The sequence below is a fragment of the Tamandua tetradactyla genome, chromosome 10 (assembly GCF_023851605.1).
Source record: "Tamandua tetradactyla isolate mTamTet1 chromosome 10, mTamTet1.pri, whole genome shotgun sequence".
In the NCBI taxonomy this organism is placed as follows: domain Eukaryota; kingdom Metazoa; phylum Chordata; class Mammalia; order Pilosa; family Myrmecophagidae; genus Tamandua; species Tamandua tetradactyla.
Window position 1 is genome coordinate 21,518,813 of NC_135336.1, and position 18,612 is coordinate 21,537,424.

At 40.5% G+C, this 18,612-nt stretch overlaps 1 protein-coding gene and 1 pseudogene across 3 annotated transcripts in view; one reads left to right on the forward strand and one right to left on the reverse strand.

Annotated features, from left to right (window-relative positions):
- MYLK (myosin light chain kinase) overlaps positions 1–18,612 on the forward strand; it is a 318,148-nt gene that overhangs the window by 202,070 nt on the left and 97,466 nt on the right. For all 3 annotated transcript variants that reach the window (XM_077118124.1, XM_077118122.1, XM_077118123.1), the window contains 2 exons: positions 8,987–9,121; positions 12,471–12,623. In XM_077118124.1, the coding sequence (XP_076974239.1) occupies positions 8,987–9,121; positions 12,471–12,623 (288 nt within the window). The remainder of the gene's footprint in view (positions 1–8,986; positions 9,122–12,470; positions 12,624–18,612) is intronic.
- LOC143647831 (tetratricopeptide repeat protein 9C pseudogene) lies at positions 1,266–1,976 on the reverse strand (annotated as a pseudogene).

Sequence of the window (18,612 nt, forward strand, 5' to 3'; positions counted from 1 at the left end):
TTTAAGTGGCTTATAATATTTATTCACAGAGTTGCATAACCATCACCACTATCTCATTTTAGAACATTTTCATCACCCCAATACCCATACCCATTAGTGGTCATTCTGTATCTCTCATCCTCTCAGCTCCTGGCAACCACTAATCTTCTTTCTCTCTCTGAGAATTTGCCCATCTGGACATTTCATATACATGGAATCATATAATTTGTGGCCTTTGTTTCTGGCTTCCTTCACCCAGCATATCCTGGAGGTCCATCTATACTGTAGCATATATCAGTACTTCATTCCTTCTTATAGCCAAATAATATTTCATTGTATGGCTAAACCTCATTTTTTAAATCCATTTATCAGCTAATAGATATTACGGTTGTTTCTACTTTTGGGCTATTATTATTGCATTCGTGTACAAGATTTCATGTGGATTTTTATTTTCAGTTTTCTTGGGTTCAGTTCGTCTATGCATGCGTTTACTGGGTCATATGGTAACTCTAACCTTTTGAGAAACTGCCACACTGTTTTCCAAAGTGACTGCACCATTTTACATTCTCACCAGCAATGTATGAGGATTCCTCGCCAAAATGTTATTTTCCATCTTTTTTTTTTATTCCAGCATCTTAGTAAGTGTGAAGTGGTATCTTCTTATGGCTTTGATTTGCATTTCCCTAATGGTTAATGATGTTAAGCATCTTTTCTGTGCTTATTGGTCATTTGTATTTCTTCTTTGGAGAAATTTCTATTCAAATACTTTGCCCTTTTAAAAATTGCATTACTTGTTTTCTTATTATTGACTTATAGTTCTTTATATATTCTGGATACTAGTCCTTTATGAAATAAACGATTTCCACATATTTTCTCTTATTCTGTAGGTGTCTTTTCACTTTCTCTCTGGTGTCCTTTGAAGCACAAAAGTTTATAATTTTGATGATTCCAGTTTATATTTTCTTCTGCTATTTGTGCTTTTGATGTCATATAAAAAGCATTGTCAAATAGAGGTCACAGAGATTTATACCATGTTTTCTTCTGACAGTGTTATAGATTTAGGCCTATAATCCATTTTTTTTTTTTTTATAATTTTGTTTCACAAAAAAAATTTATTTCCCAGTCTGTAGACAGTATAACTGAGGAAACAAAGCTAGAAACTCCTTTCAATGTATCCTTACATCTCCTTCATCCTCTGCTATCTTCGTCTCTGAATGTGAATACGTCTAACAACATCTATCAGTAAAATCTATGCCACAGATAAAATTAATTCCATCCACAGCAGATCAGTGTTTTCTGGTTGTATTTCCCACAGTAGAAAATCACCCAGGCGAACATGTATTGAAAGCTATACAAATAAAAAGATGGATGGACAAATAAAGACACAGCCTGTGTAAGTAGTGAAACGTTTGTGCAGGGACAGAAACAAAACAAAAATCCATGTGGGTCAGATGTCCGGGGTTAATTTCTCTTGCTGAGTCTCTGGTTTCCCTTTGATGGGTCTCTATCGATCCATCTAAGTTCCAGTGGAGGCACATCTTTGTTAACCAAACATGCCCAGGTAGAGCTGTTTCTCTTTCTGATGGTAGCTGCTGAGTTCCGACTGTGTCAGCTGGAGATACCGACGGACACTGGTGTCAGCTAGATTGTTGTAGCAGTCTGTTTGGGTGCTCTGCAGGATGCTTTCTTGTTCAGGTGTGAGGGTCGGGCCCTGAGGTCCCAGATCAGGTATCGGGGAGGGCAGACTCGGATCCAGACCCCGCAGCTGAAGCAGGGCTCGATGGTACCTACTCACGGCATCTCGGTACTTTCCTTCCCGGTAGCGCTGGTTTCCCTCCTCCTTGTACAGCTGAGTCTCCTGCAGCCGCTTCTCCATAATTCCTCGTCGCCCTGGACTCCTGGTTTCTACTGCAGCCCTTTCCTCTCCTCTCTGCAGATTTTCTCAAGCCCCACAAATGCGGGAAACTATTTAGGGAGAGGATGTGGGAGTAAGAAAGCCAAAGATGAAGTCTATAATCCATTTTGAGTTCATTTTTGTATGTGATGTGAGGTAGAAATTCAACTTCACTGTTTTGCGCCAGGATATACACTTGTCCCATCACCATTTATTAAAAAGGTTATTCTCTCCCCCATTGAATTGTATTTGTACTCTTATCAAATATTAGCTAATCATAAATGTGATGGTTTATTTCTGTAATTTCAATTCCAGTCTAATGATCTATATGTTTGTCCTTCTGTATGTCTGTTCTTATGCCAGTTCTGTACTGATTTGATTACAGTAGCTTTGTAGTAACTTTTGAAATCAGGAAAAATAAATTTTCTAACTTTTTTTTCTTTTTAAGATTGTTCTGTCTATTCTGGATCCTTTGAATTGCCTTATTATTTCTTTTTTGTCTAGATGTTCTATGCATTATTGAAAGTGGAATGTTGAAGTCTCCAACTATTATTGATAAACTGTCTATTTCTTCCTTCAATTCTGTCAGTTTTTTGCTTCATGTATTTTGGGGCTTTATTGTTAGGTGCATATTCGTCTATAATTGTTATGTCTTCCTGATGGTAATTCAGAAAGGCAATCTCTTATCATTATGTAACATCCTTCCTTGTCTCTCATAACAATTTTGTCTTAAACACTATTTTGTCAGTATTAATATAGCCACTCTAACTCTCTTTTGGTTACTGTTTGCATGGAATATCTTTTTCCATCCTTTGTTTTTCAGCCTTCTACTACATTTGGGTCTTAAAGTCTCTTATAGACAGCATATGGTTGGATCAAGTTTTGTTTTGTTTTGGTTTTTAAATATTTTTATTTAAGAAAACAAACAATACGCTTAGAACCACCAAAAAAGGATATCTTAGTTAGCTTATCCATAGGCATATTTAAATAAAATATCTAAAATAATCATTGTAAAGCCTGTTTGTACAATGTTTCATAAACCAATTTAAAATTAAAGCAAGGAAGGACAAAATCTGCAGATACAAATATCAGAGTTTATTAAATTCTAAATGTTAAACACTATCTTAAATACCATTTGATTAAATATCAAAATTGTGCGTGTTCTCAAAATATGAAGTAGGAAGTTTTATTACACATATCAACTTTGCTGTAGTAGTGACCTATGTTACTAAACATTTTCATATTTTTTATTTCAGGAATTTATGTTATCTAATATTACTGTAGCTGCTTGTAGCTATTTTTTTAACCATTTTTTTTGTTGTAAAACATAACATATAATACAAAGCAAAGAAAGTAAAAAAGTAATAATTTTCAAGCATACTTCAACAAGCAGCTACAGAACAAGTCCCAGAGTTTGTCATGGCTTCCATTCCCTCATCCCAGATTTTTCCTTCTAGCTGCTCCAAAACACTGGAGGCTTTACCAGAGTCATAATAATGAAATCATACAGTATGTATCCTTTTGTGTCTGACTTATTTCACCCAGTATTATGTCCTTAAGGTCCATCCATGCGGTCACATGTTTCAGGACATTATTTCGTCTAACTGCTGCATAATATTCCATCGTATGTATATACCACATTTTGTTAATCCACTCGTCTGTTGATGGGCACCTGGATTGTTTCCATCTGTTGGCAATTGTGAATAGTGCTGCTATGAACATCGGTGTGCAAATATTTGTTCGTGTCACTGCCCATAACACTTCTGGGTATATACCAAGTATTGGTATTGCTGGATTATAGGGCAAGTCAATATTTAGTTTTATGAGGAATTACCAAACTGAATTCCACAGCAGCTGAACCATTATACATTTCTACCAGCAGTGAATGTGTTCCAGTTCTCCACATCCATTCCAACATTTAAAGGTTTCTTTTTGTTTAGTAGCAGCCAATCTTACAGGTGTGAAATATCTCATTGTCATCTAAATTTGCATCTCCCTAAAGCCAATGAAGATGAGCAACTCTTCATGTGGTTTTTAGCCATCTGTATTTGCTGTTCAGAAAAGTGTCTATTCATATCCTCTGCCCATTTTATAATTGGATTGTTTGTTCTTTTGTTGTTGAGCTGTATAATTCCTTTATGTACACAGAATATCAAGCCTTTATCCGGTATGTGGTTTCCAAATATTTTTTCCTATTGAGTTGGCTGCCTCTTCACCTTTTTAACAAAGTCCATTCTACCAACCTCTGCCTTTTAACTGGAGAGTTTAATAATATTTACATTTAATGTGATCATTGATATGAAAGGATTTATTTCTGCCATTTTTGCTATTTGTTTTCAATATTTAATGTCTTTTGTTCCTCAATTCCTTCATTATTGTCTTCTTTTGTTTTGGATATATATTTTCTAGTGTACCACTTTGATTCCCTTCTTGTTTTCTTTTACTCTACATCTTTAAAATTTATTTTCTTAATAGTGGTCTTGGAGATTACAATCAACATCTTAACATAAAACAATCTAGTTCAAATTAATACCAATTTAACTTCAATAGTATGCAGAAGCTTTGTTCCAATATACCTCTACTTCCTCCCTTCTTCCTTTTGCTATTGCTGGCATATGAATAGCATCTTTTTACATTGTAAGTTTATCAACACAGTTTTATAATTATTGCTTTATGCAATTGTCTTAATTTAACAATATAATTTAACTTAGATTAATTTAAATTGATTTGTATTAATTTAACTTGATTTAATTTAACTCAAAGCAATCTAGTTTAGATTAATACCAGTTTAATCTCAATAGTATATAAAAACTGCTCCAGTATACTCTTTGGATTCTTTGTTTCCTTTTGCTATTTTTGGCACACAAATAGAATTTTTATACGTTATAAGCCCATCAACAGTTTTCTAATTATTACTTTATGAGTTGTCTTTGAAATCAGATAGAAGAAAAAGTTACAAAGAAAAATACCATTATACTGTCTTTTATATGTACCTATGTAGTTAACATTTACCATTACTCTTTATTTCTTCCTATGGATTTGAGTTATTGTCTAGTGTCTTGTTATTTCAACCTGAAGCACTCCTTTTAGTATTTCTTGTAGGGAAGGTCTGCTGGCAAGGAATTCTCTGTTTTTGTTGCTCTGGGAATATCTTAATTTCTCCTTAGTTCTTGAAGGGTAGAGTTGCTGGTTATAGAATTCTTCATTAACAATCTGTTTTCTTTCAGTACTTGAGTATGTCATCCCTGCCTTCTGTCCTCAATGGTTTCTGATGAGAGGTAGCCTGTCAATCTTATTGAGGGTCGCTTGTATATGATGAGTCACTTTTTTCTTGATGCTTTCAAAATTCTCTTTTAGTCTTTGCTTTTGAAAGTTTGACTATGCTATATCTAGGTGAAGATCTCTTTGAGTTTACTCTACTTGGAGTTCAATGAGCTTCTTGAATGTACAGTTAATGATTTTCATCAAATTTGAGAAGTTTTCAGCCATTATTTCTCTAAATATTCTTTATTCCACTTTCTCCTTCTCTTCTTCTGGGACTCACTACACATATGCTGTTAATGGTGACCTACATCTCTGAGGCTCTGTTCATTTTAGTTCATTCCTTATTCTTTCTCTTCCTTAGTTGAGATCATCTCAACTGACCTATCTTCAAATTTGTTGATTCTTTCTTCTGCCTGTTAAAATCTGCTCTATGCTCCTCTACCAAATATTTCATTATAGTCATTGTACTTTTCAACTCTAGAAATTCTGTTTTGTCCTTTCTTACTATTTTGTCTCTTTATTGATAGTCTGTATTTGATGAGATACTGTTCTCATTTTTTCTGTTAATTCTTAAGGCATTTTTTAGTAGCTGATTTAAAGTCTTTGTCTACTAAGTCCAATCTCTAGGTTCCTTAGAAACAACTTCTAGTGACTGCTTTTTAATTTTTCCTATGTTTGGGCCATGCTTTCCTGTTTCTTTGCATGTCTCATGGTTTTCAGTTAAAAACTAAACATTTTAAATAGTATAATATGGAAATCCTAGAAATCAGATTTTCCTCTTCCTAAGGGTTTGTTGTTGCTGCTGTTTGCTGTTGGTAGTGATTATTAATGTCTGCTTGCTTATTTTGTGACTTAACTAAATCTTTAAATCTATATTATTTATCATGTTTATTCACTGAAGTCTCTGCTTGATCAGCTTACTGGTTAGCCAGTGAGTGGACAGTGATTTCCTTATATGTCTTGAACTAATAAATCTCTCCGTCTTTGCCGAGGGTTCTGTGTGTGCACCAGTATGCATCTTCATTGCTTAAGAAGGCGGTTTACAGCTCTGCCTTGCCCTCACTTCTTGCTTGCATGGAACTCACCCAAAGATGGGAAATTGGGGCCTTCTGGGGTCTTTCTTGGCATGCCCACTACTCTACACATGGGCGCGGCCTTCTAAGATCCCATGAATATGCTGGATCTTTTCAAAGCCCACTATAGACATCTCATTGCCCAGTTTTTCCTTTTTAAGATTTTTTGTCAACTTCTTATAAGCCTCAGCTGGTATTGTTGCCTCAGGAAGCTGTGATGTACAACAGTGGCCACTGTTTGTCTTTGATAAACACTCCAGGAATAAGCTGTTCACATAGAACAAGCTCTGGGTCAGATCAAATAAAGATATCCCTGAAAAGGGAGCTATTCAGGGACTTGCCAGGTAGTTCAAATAGTGATAGTTCTCTGATGGGACTTCTGAGGAACTCCAGACTTTTCTGTGCCTGCAGTAGCTGCTAGGCTGCTGGTTTTCACAGCTACCATAGTTATGAGCTATTTGGTATTTAAGGCGACCACAGAACTGAAGAGAGAGAGATGGGAACTGAGCAAGTCAAATGCCTCAAAACTTACTATTGTTACCAAGATTCAGCAGCTTTTCTTGGATGAATACTCCTGGGGATGTTGTAAGCCTTTGGTTAATTTTCTGAGTTGACTTTGACAGTTTTGCCTGCGTTATTGTTGCTTTTATAGAGGAATAGGTTTTCTTAGGTCCTATGCCACCATTCCAGGAGTGCTTCTCAACATTCTGTCTCCTTGAAGCTAATTATTCTAAACCTTTTCCAGCCTCCATTAAGTCCCAATTCACTCATGGGACATGACTTTACCAAGACGCAGGCCATCTGATGGGAGTTTTGTTTTTAACTGTTTATTTTGAAATAATTTTCAAACTTACAGGACAGTTTCAAAAAAAACAAAAAATCCAATGTACCCCCTGCCTACTCACATACCAACATTTTGCTATATCAATCTAACTATCCATCTAACTGTCCATCTGGTGGGAATTCTTTTGACTTTTTCTACAAGATCCTCTTTTTGTTCCTTTTCTCCTGTTACTGAAGAACAGCTGCTTGTTTCCCGTACTAAGACTTCTCTTTCCATCCCTTCCAGTCTCCACTAGGATCTTACCTGATGATTGACTCTCTCACCATATTTTTCAATCTCTTCTTTTCCTCTTATCTAGAGGCCCCTGCCTTCTCCTGATAAATACATTCTGGGTCTTCCTTACGCTTAAGAAGGAAAGAAAATCTTCCTTCTGTTCGGTTCCTCCTTAAGCGACCACCTTATCACTCTATTCTTTTTCACCCCCAAACTTGTTGCAAGTGTAGTCTGTATGCACAGCCTTCAATTAATGATAATAGCTAGCACTCGTGAGAATGCTCTGTGTACCAGGATTTGTGCAACATGCTTTGCTTACATTATTTCATTTAGTTATCCCAACAATCTTTTGAAATTTACAACAGTTTTACACTGATTTTCTAAATGAGTATACTGAGCTGCAGTGAGATTAAATGACTTACCCAAGGTCACATGCTTAGTAAAAAATAGAGCTGTCTTTCTATCCCAGGTTGGTCTAATACAAAATCCCATATTCTTTTCAATGACTCCAAAAACTTTTCTCTAATGAGGGAATATGATGCTGGCTGGTGGAAAGGGTGGAGATGGTGCCTCTTCAAGGCTCTCTGCATAAGTTTGTGTTCATTCCTTCTCCCGTGATAGACCTGTTCAGATGCACCATCATTCTGTCTTGTAGCTCTCTCCCACTGCCTAGTCTTCCATTAGGGAGCTCTGATCTAGATATAGAATCAGATAGCTATGTAAGGTCTGGCTTCACCATGGGGTTTGACTGGGAATTTTTTAGTTTCACCTATAAAATGCACTAACGATAGCAATGTCACAGCATTGGCACATAAAAGACCCTTAAATATTGTTAGTTTCCTTGCTCTCAAGTCCTTGCTAATATAAAACAGCTTTACCCTTATCAGTATACTGAATAGCTTCTCTTGAAAAGTACCAGTCATCTATCATTTAATCACCAAATCCAATTATCTTTTCCCACATATCAGGAGACATTTCTGTAGTACGTCCTATTCATTAAAGAAGTAATTATCCCTACTGCTTTTAATTAGGGTCCCCAAACTAGAAAATGTTCCCCAATTTACCAATGCAGAAGACTTTTAAAGTCCAGTTCAGTAGTACTCAGCTAGAATGTGTATCAGAATCACTTGGGGGAACATGCAAAATTCATATTTTCAGGCCTCCCAAGGCTCTGAACCATTGACCCAGGTTCAAACCACAGTTGTACATGTTAGTCCTTCTCAGTTAATTCAATCCTGAAACTTGAAAAATGTACTTATAATAATTTAAAAATTGAAATGTCCTCACCTGTGTGCATATGGTCTCTATAAGTAAAAATATATTCGTAAGACTGGTTAATCACTGATGGGACATGTTAAAAAGTAGAGTAGGGCCAACAAAGGTGGTAATAAAGGACTCTCGGGATGCTCCAGGATAGTAAAATTCAATGTAAGAGATACTTGAGTCACAGAGGAGAGTACACAGGCCCACACTGTGATCTCTCCCAGGTCTGGGGGTGTTTTGTGACTGTGAAAAAGCTCCTGCCAGTCCCTAGGCCTTGGGCTCCTGACCTATACACTAGTAGTGCTGCCTGCTTCTCTGAATATAAAATAGAACAAGGCAAGGACAGGCCACCAGATACCTGGAGCATGAAGAGTCTGCTTGTGTGGTTGGGAGCGACTGAGGCAGAGTGGGCAAGCTGTGATGCTGTGATGACCTTTCTGCTCTTTGCCTTCTCAGGGTTGGCCAGGATGGAGGTGCCCCCCTCATTCTCCAGGGGCCTGAAGGACTGTACCATCATCGAGGGCCAGGACTTTGTGCTGCAGTGCTTGGTGCAGGGGACCCCAAAGCCCCAAATCACTTGGCTGCTCAACGGTGAGTACCCCCTGCCCCAGCCTCCTGCTGCCGTCCCCTAGGCACTTTGGCCCTCCCTGCATTCTCATGAGGCTTCTCCCCTTATCATTCTGAACCATTTTTATGTTTCAGTCATCCCAGTGGCATGAAAAAGGAAGCTTAGAAAACAGAGCATGAGAACTGGCGGTCTACACCTGATGGGCTGTGGGACACTAACCAAGTTACTACTATTAAACCTTGAGTTTCTTGTCTGTAGAACAGTAATTATGCCACCTGCCTTGCAGGTGATCATTTATAAAAAACTGTCAAGAAGGTACCTGGCCTATACATACACAAGCAATTTAATTCCTTTTCCAGTGGCCAGTAGGACATAAATAAATATTTGTTTAGTCAACAAATGAACAAATAAACTACCAAATTAATGAGCCATACCAGAAAATGCTCATGGGACCTCCCCTTTTATTTAGTGTCAGGTGTTTTGGGGGGTTTATAAACCAGTAATTTTTTTCTTTTTACTTTTTTCATTTATTCTGTCAATATGGTGAATTACAGTGATTCATTTTTTAACTGCAGTTTAATCTACATACAGAAAATTCGTACTTTTTAGAGTATGTTCTGGATTTTAATAAATATCTGTAGTCATGAAACCATTACTACACTCAAGATAAAAAAAATGTTTCATTAATTCCAAAATTTCCCTTGTTTCTCAATGTCCTTGCTTGGTTTTTATCAGAGATGTGCTGTCTCATGAAATGAGCTGAGAAGTCCAGTAATTCTTTTTTATGTTATAGCTCTATAGAGGCATGCCAACATCTTTTTGCCAAATAAGAGCCTTTAAAAAAATGAATTGCAATATATCATCACTCTTCTCCTTTTAAAAGGGCCATTTAATTCCCCAAAATATGGAAGAAGTCTAATTTAAGAAGTGAGAAAAGTCCATTGAATTGATGAAATTGAGCAGGGACTGCTTTAGGAAACCATGTGAAGGATGGAAGAGTCCAGAGTAAGAGACAGAAGTCTTAGGCACTAGTCCTTCTCTGTCACCATGTGGTTGGGTGAACTTGACCCCTCGCTGTATCTCCCTGGGCGTCAGCTTTCCATCAGTCCAGAGATGGGCTGGAGCCAAAGGTTCAGGGTCTCCACCAGCTCTCACATCTCTGATAGAATCAGGCTCCTTAGGGGGCAGCAGTGCCCCTCACCTCTGCAGCAAATGCTCCCCAGTCATTTCTGCGTCATTGACATGCTACGTGTGAACCTTTCTCGTAGATTATGGTTTTCTCAGGCTTTGCTAGAAATGATCTTCAGTCAGTGAGAAGACATGCCATGTAGTCTTCCTACGTGGAATCTTCTCACGTGGATAATGGTAATGGAGGTCTCCCTTCTCTCCTGCTCCACACCTAAAGACAGCCTGTGGGCTGACTGTAAGGAGGCACCCACCTTGTGGCTATTTAGAATGTGGGCAGTAGTGGCAAATAATGGACCTGGATAAGATTGTTTCGTGTCTGTCTAGCTCAGACTGTAGACCAGGGGTCAGCAAACATTTTCTGTGAAGGACCAGATAGTAAACATTTTCAGCTTTGCAGGCCATACGGTCTCTGTAGCAACTAGTCAGCTCTCCTGTTGCAGCACAAAGCAGCCATAGACAGCACATAAATAATCAGCATGGCTTTGTTGGGCCAATGAAATGTCATTAATGGACACTGAAATTTGAATTTCATAAATTTTCATGTCGTGAAATCTACTTTTGGATTTTCTAGCCATTAAAAAATGTAAAAAAAAAAAAAAAAAGTGCTATTATTAGTTAATAGGCTGAACGGAAACAGGCTGCATGAGCTGTGGTTTGCTAACCCCGGTCTACACCAATCAGGATGTGAAAAGCAACCTCATCTTCCTGTTCTGGGTGAATCTTGGCATTTCCACGTCCTTCCCACTAGAGGGCACTCAGGGTCAAATTGGGCTTCCTTGGCTGCCACCTCTGGTACAACCCAACCTTAGAGCTGGGAGGGTTTGATTTTTCCCAATTTCGAAGTACCCTCAGCCAACAACTTCTTTCTGGGGCTGCTATTTTCCCCAATGTTTGTAGGGATAAAATGAATTATTTCATCTCTAGTCAAAAGAGTGCTCAGCTATTTTGACAGCAGAGGCAGGTTGAGAGTGGTCGTGGACTATGCTGGTATGCTCAATGACGAGAGATTTGGGGGGTGTCATTGTCATTAAAAATAAAAACAAAATGTGGCGTTCAGTCCTCTCAGTGGCAGATCCTGGCTCCTGCCTTTCCCCACCCCCACCGGCACTTTTATGGCATGTGGCAAAGAATCTCTTTCCCAGCCCCATCGCATGGTGTGTTGATGGCCTCTGCCAAACTCTCACAAAGACATTAAGTGTGGCTATGGGCAGAAGAAAGCACTACATTATAGGGAGAGGATTTTTTTCTGTACTCTTTCCCACCCCGCCACCTCCACCCCTGCCCCACCCCCCACTTTTATGAAGTGCACACTGGGACCCTGAGACTTGGCAAAAGGGGAGATACTGACAGTTGCTTCCTATATGGTGAATGGACACATTCCTGCTTCAAGACCAGAATCTTCAGTAATGAGCTTTTTTGTTTTTCCTGGAAATGAAAGCTCACATCCTGGATGATAAAGTCTCAGGATCATACAACATGAAAGAAGGCACCAGCGTTTATGGTGTGCACTCCTGTCTCCATGCAGGACTTTGTGACCTGAGTAAAGGCCCTCTCGTGGAAGGGACTCTGGGACGGGGCCAGTGTCATTTTTAATTCCCTGTATCTATCTTGTCTCTAAGCATTAACATGCATCTAATTGCCCAAAGAAATACACCTAATGCAGCGTTAGGCTAAGGATGTAGAACTGCTTTCTGATAATTATCTGTGGTGGAAAATGGAATCTTTCTTTCTGGAGACATCGGAAAAGAGCGGGACCCTTGTATTCAGTCTGGGAGAGGGAGGTCTGTTCTTCCTGAAGCTGGGCTATCGGCCAGATGACCCTGTAAGAGTCTTACCAGGCTTAGAATTTTGTGAAGCTGAAGATGTGGTTTGGTGACTATTAAGACAGAATGCCCAGAACTATGTCTCTTTTCCTCCTGAGTTCTGAATTCCCTCTCTCCAGTCCTTCCAGCCCCCATCTTTCTCCTTCGTCCTCACAGTTACTCCCTTTCCCTTTTATCACTAATACCTGCCTCTTTCTCCCACCCACAGGCCTCTTAAGGTTAAGGGTGGTGCCTAACATGTAGCAGATAGGAGTGAGCATGACAATCAGCATCTCTGCAGCAGCGGCCCTCCTGAGAATAGGGCTCACGTCCCCGCCCCGGGATGCTCCCTGTCTGAGCTTTCCCATGTTTCCCTCCACAGAGCAGCCCATCCAGTATGCTCACTCGACCTGCGAGGCTGGCGTGGCTGAGCTCCACATCCAAGATGCCCTGCCAGAGGATGAAGGCACCTACACCTGCCTGGCGGAGAACACGTTGGGGCAGGCGTCCTGTAGTGCCCGGGTCACCGTCCATGGTAGGAGCCTCTGGGAGCCTTGCTAGAAACACCTTTCCTGTAGACACATCTGCTTTGGAGGTGGGGCATTGTACCTGAAGGCAGGCAGGCAGAGGAGATGGCCTCTAGGATTTCACAGTGACGAGGGTCCGCTATGGAAATGGCTATGCAAAGCTCTCCCCACACACACACTCCCTCACCCCACTGGGGCTGTGGGAAGACGTAGGGGAAAGAGGCAAGAACTCTCTTGACTCAAGAAGCTTTGAGTCTAGTATGAAGAAAAAATAATTCACTGAAGGAAGGCTTAGGAGGAGTACTTATGTATCCCCATAGGACTTAGGAGTCCTAACAAATAACCCTGCATGGTCTGGGGCCACTCAGGAACAGAATGTGGCATTGCGGTTTCCTGAAGGTCACAGGTTATACCCTTTATTCTGCAGCCCCTGCAAAACACGCACATCCACTGGTCTTGTTTTTACACATCCCCAGTCCAGTGTCCCAGTAATCTGATTATCACAGTCATCCATTGATCACCTCAAAGCACTTAGTCCTAGGAAATCCCATAGAAGCCACGGGGTTCATAGCAGATCTGTCTTGGCTGTGGTTGACAAGGCATGGCGACGTGCTTCCTGGGCCCTGAGCAGTCAGGTAAGCCTAATTCCCATTCTTGCCTGGGGCCTGGGCCCTTTGCTGTTTTTCCAGCCTGGGCTCTGTCCATCCAGCCCCTGTGCATGACTGGATCCTTGCATGCTTGGACTGGATGGAGTGTGTTCTGTTTTCCCCAGGAGACCACCTCTCCTCTCTGTTTCCCTGTGCTCAGGTGTCCAGGAGACAGTCCTCCCATCATGTGAGCAGCCTCCTAGAGGGAGTTTCACCGAAAATGAAGGGGAAAAAAAAAAACACTGCTGGTTACTGTGTTAAATACTTTCACCTGACCTGTATTATTTCATTTGGATCTCATCAGCCCTGGGGGTAGTGCTGTCCTCAATTTTTCACAGAAGCGTCTAGAGGTCTCAGGAGACTAATGTAACTTGCCTCCATGCTCCAAGCTAGTAAGTGAAGCTGGCCTTTCCAACCCACATTCTTGAGACTTTGAAGCTTATGCTCATTCCAGTGCCTGCCCTTTTTTCAGAGTGTACATGAATGAGTCCCTGGCCCAAGGAGAGCAGCTCTCCACTGTGGGCTGGGCAGTGCCAATCCCTTATGATAAAGGACCTGCCACAGATGAGAATGTGACTCTGCAAAGCCCTCTGCCAGAAGTGCCCATGTCCCCTGCACCTCCCAGTTTCTCTAAAGTGCCTACTCTTTCCTTCTAGGAAGCCCTCCAGTCAGGGTGGAACTGGGAAATTTGTCAGCCAGTATTCTGGTTCATACATATATCCCATTTATCTTCACAGTTCTAATTTCATGGTTTATTGAGGGCCCTCAGGAAATTGTGATAATGGGACTTAAGGGAAAATGATAACAGAGCTGAACCATGTCTGCAGGGGCCAGGGGAGTAGCCCTCACCTTCCCCTATCACCTTCCTACCAGGGGCTCTCCTTGGTGATCAGCATAGCCAACCCCAGAGCCCATTAATGAGCAGGGAGATATGGAATGGTGTGATAAGCCCTGTGTCTTGGTTTTCTGTTTGCTGAGCTGCTCCCTTGCTAGTTTTAGCTAACAGACCAGTTAATCCAGTGTCTGTCCCCAGCTGTCTATGTTTAGATAGGATTAGAGAGACCCAGATTGGATTAGAGAGGTGGGCGTCCCCAGAGGAAAGATTAAGAAGTCTTTGGCACCTTTCTGCTTGCCCCTGGGTCTGTGGGAGGAGTGGGGCCTGCATGTTTGCCCATACAAGTGTGTTTTTAAGCAGAAACAGAGAGGACCCAGACAAGTACTCTGCCAGTGCTGTTTGGATTTGTTCTAAGAACAGCCCTGCCTGAGTGAGAACCCCCTCCCGGTGTGGGGGATTTACTGGTCTGTGAAGACCAAACAGTGGCTCAGATACCATAAATGGTGATTGAGGCAGAGAGATGCAGCCACCCGCTCAGGCCCGACAGCATCAGGCTGTTTCTGCAGAGGGCTGGGGGCAGGGTGAGCCTGGCACAGAGACACCACTGGCATAGCATCCCAGGCACTCAGGAGGCTCGAGTCTGTTTCTGTGCCATCCTCAGCAATTGAGTTTTTCTTACTTTATTGGCAGTTCCTTTGGCTCCTGATCCTTGAGGGGTAGTTTATGGGGGTGGGAAACAGATACAGCCATAAAAGCAGAGATATTTGTTCCCTACTGCACCAGCTTTCTGTTCCCACCTCTCCTGTAGCTGCCCACGCCTAGCCTTTTTCTCCTTTTCATGTGGCTTTGGGCCATGTTGGGAGCATGGGCTGTGGAGCCAGACTGCCTGGGAGCAAATCCTGGCTCCACCACTCAACCAGCACTGCGACCTGGGCCATTATTTAAGTTTCCAGACCTCTCCTTTGTCTTTTGTGAAGAGAGTGCTGATCATCACTTGCCACCCAGTGCAGTGAGGATAAAAATTAATTAATGCCTATAATGTGCCTAGAGCATAAGAAATGCTCCATAAATGTGTGCTGTGGTTATGGCGATTGTCCAACAGGATAAAATAGTTAAAAATACCAAGACTGATGAGTGATTTTACTGGAAGATCGATTTTATGACAGTGAACTTTTTTTCTTTCTTTTTTTTTTTTTCTGTAAGAGGAATTGAGAATCAGAATCAGAGATGGGAGATGTTGGGTCTGATCATCCAAGGCCTCTGCCACAAGATGGTGCCATATTGCAATGCATCTCCTAGTTGTCAGGTCTACCTGGAGGAGCCATTTTTGGGAGCAGCTCTACTGGACGCAAGCTTGATCTGAGAGTTGGTAGATAGTTTGCTGAGGGCCAGCTGTGGGGACTCTTTCTCACTTCTTTAGACTTTTGCCAAGGTTTTGCAATCATCCAGAAATTGCTGGTACAGCCCTAATGTGTATCTGCAGCCAGTCTTCCCTGCTTTCTGTGCTTCCCTCCTCTGTAACACCCCCCAGAAAGCCTTCCCTAATCCCCCCAGAATGAATTCTCTTAACTTTCTGTGCTTCCCTAATAACTGCACTTATTTAGCAACAAGTCTTCGTTGAGTATCTGCTTTGTGCTAGGCATGGTTTTGGAGAAGCTACAGTGAACAGGACAGATAAGGTCCCTGCCTGCCCTCATTGTGCTTGCATTCTGATGGGGAGACAGACCATAATCAACACCTGGTTTAATTTCAAATAATGATAAAAGTGCTATTAAGAAAACGAGCAGGGTATGAGAATAGAGAATGTTGGAAGGGATACTTTTTAGTTGAGTGATGAAGGAAGGACTCTCTGAGGAGATAACCTTTGAGCAGGTTTTTTTTTTTTTGTTTTTTGTTTTTTAGTATTTTTATTGACAAATCTTCACACACATTCAGTCCATACATGGTGTACAATCAGTGGCTCACAATATCATCACATAGTTGTATTCATCACCAGGATCATTTTTTTGAGCATTTACATCACTCCAGAAAAAGGAATAAAAAAGGAAAAAAGAAAAAACTCATACATCCCATACTCCTTACCCCTACCTCTCATTGATCACTAGTATTTCCATCTACCCAATTTATTTTAACCCTCATCCCACCTATTATTTATTTATTTTTTAACCATATTTTTTTACTCATCTGTCCGTATCCTGGATAAAAGGAGCATCAGACACAAGGTTTCACAATCACACAGTCACATTGTAAAAGTTATATCTGTATACAATTGTCTTCAAGAATCAAGGCTGCTGGAACACAGCTCTATAGTTTCAGGTCTTTCTCTCCGCCCACTCCAATACAAAAATAAACTAAAAAGGAATATCTATGTAATGTGTAAGAATAACCTCCGAGATAACCTCTTGACTCTGTTTGAAATCTCTCAACCACTGAAACTTTATTTTGTCTCATTTCTCTCTTCCCCCTTCTGGTCAAAAAGGCTTTCTCAATCCCTTAATGCCGGGTGCCAATTGAGCAGAGTCTTAAATGAATTGAGAAAAGAGTGTTCATATCTCAAGATAGTACATCAAGTGCAGAGGTCCTGAGTTGGAAACAAGATGGTCTAGTCAAGGAACAGCAAGATGGCCAGTGTGGCTGGAGTAAGGTGAGCAGATGTCAGAGTGGGAAGAGGAAGAGTACAGAGAGAGGAAGAGTAGATCATACAGCATTTCTAGGGGTAAAGTGGATGCATTGCATTCTAGCTGAAATTTTCCTCTAATTGCTGGTTTAATCATCTTCCCCCCTAGACTGTAAGCTCCCTGCAGGCAGGGACCATGTCTGTTCATTTTTGCATATAGAACAGGATCTACCATCGAACATGTATTCAGTAAATGAATGGAAAAGCAAATTGAGGTAGATGAGATACCTTGTAATGCAGGAGGAGGCATTCTCTCGATTTCTGTGGTTGCTTGGTGCCACAATGCTCATTGGAGTGTGTAGGAGATCCACAATTAACTCTTAGTAGTCCCTCAGCAAATATTTCTTCTTTTCCTCCCCAAAACAGGATAGGGGAGGGGAGATCCTAGGTACAAGTAGTTAACCAGACAATGAAAGTCTTCCCTTCTGACCCAGGCGAGAGCCTAAAGGATGATTCATCCAAATTCCTGTAGTTCCCAGGGAGATCTGAAATATAGTAAAGGTTTCACTGTATCTGGAATGAGTCATTGATGGGAACTTCTCTGGGCTACAATGTTCTTAATTTATCTCCCTGTGATGGTCAACTTGGTGAAGTGATGGTACCCAGTTGCCTAATTGGCCTAACATTACTGCAAGGACATTTCATGGCTAATTAATAAACCAGAAGGCCAGTTCATTAAATCATCAGTCTGTTGATTACATCGGTGGCTAATTCTATCTACGATCAACTAAGGGCATGTCTTCTGCAACAAGAGAATCCAATCAGCTGGGTTTAATCCAATCAGTTGAATTTTTTTTTTTTTTTGAGGGAAAGAGAGAACTTTAATTTCTTAAGCCAGCCAGCCTTTCCTGGAGAGTTCATAGATGATCTTCATTGGAGTTGCCAGATAACTGTTGGCCCTACGGAATTTGGACTCATGTATCACCATAGTTGCATGCGACTTTTAAAAAATCTCATATTTACAGATATCTCCGATGGTTCTGTTTCTCTAGAGAACCCTGACTGATACACTTCCCCTACAGTATCTTGGGCAAGGCTAAAATTCTATTAATAACCTGCTAATTGTACTCATTTTGACATAGTTTCTCAGCCTAATGGTTTGTTTACTTAACTGAAGTCCTTCTGGACTTATTAGAAATACTGAAGGGCATAGCATGTGGGTAAGTTTTTAAAAAAAATCTTACCTATAGAATAAAAATTAAACAAACATATTTATCAGAGTATTAGTTGTAATGAAAAACCCCTAATGAAGGCAGCAGGCACTGGAGAAGTCAATCATTTGCTCAACAATTAAAGCATTAGTAGTGGCATAGTTTATTTGCAGATTAGTACAGGCACTCTGTTGGGCAGCTTTGAGCAGTGACAGCTTCCTGTCTCTGGAGAAGATCATTTTAATTGGAAGATACTGGTGTGTCCTCCTCTCTTCCCAAGTTATGCTCAGATACTTTGGACATTAGATAATCTACCCAGATGGTAAAAGGAATGGATCCTACCCTCCATGAACTTAAAGCAATAAAAATGTTTTAGACTTAAACTGGCTAAAGAGAAATTTATTGACCGAGAATAAGCTGTCAGTTTTAACTTGCCTTTTTTATTATTTTCAAAGAATTTTACTCCACTGCAAACATTTGTCCAAAAGCCTTTTAAATTTTAAGAAGGCAAGCAATTAATTAGAGGTTAGATTTATCAACAACCAACATTTTAGTTTATATAGGTTGAATACAACAGAATTCATTTGTGTGTCATGTGGTTGGTTTCTTTGTTGTTGCAGAGGGACTTCTGAGTATATATGTGTGCACTTGTGTCCATAACAGAACTTGAACCTCATTTTACTAATT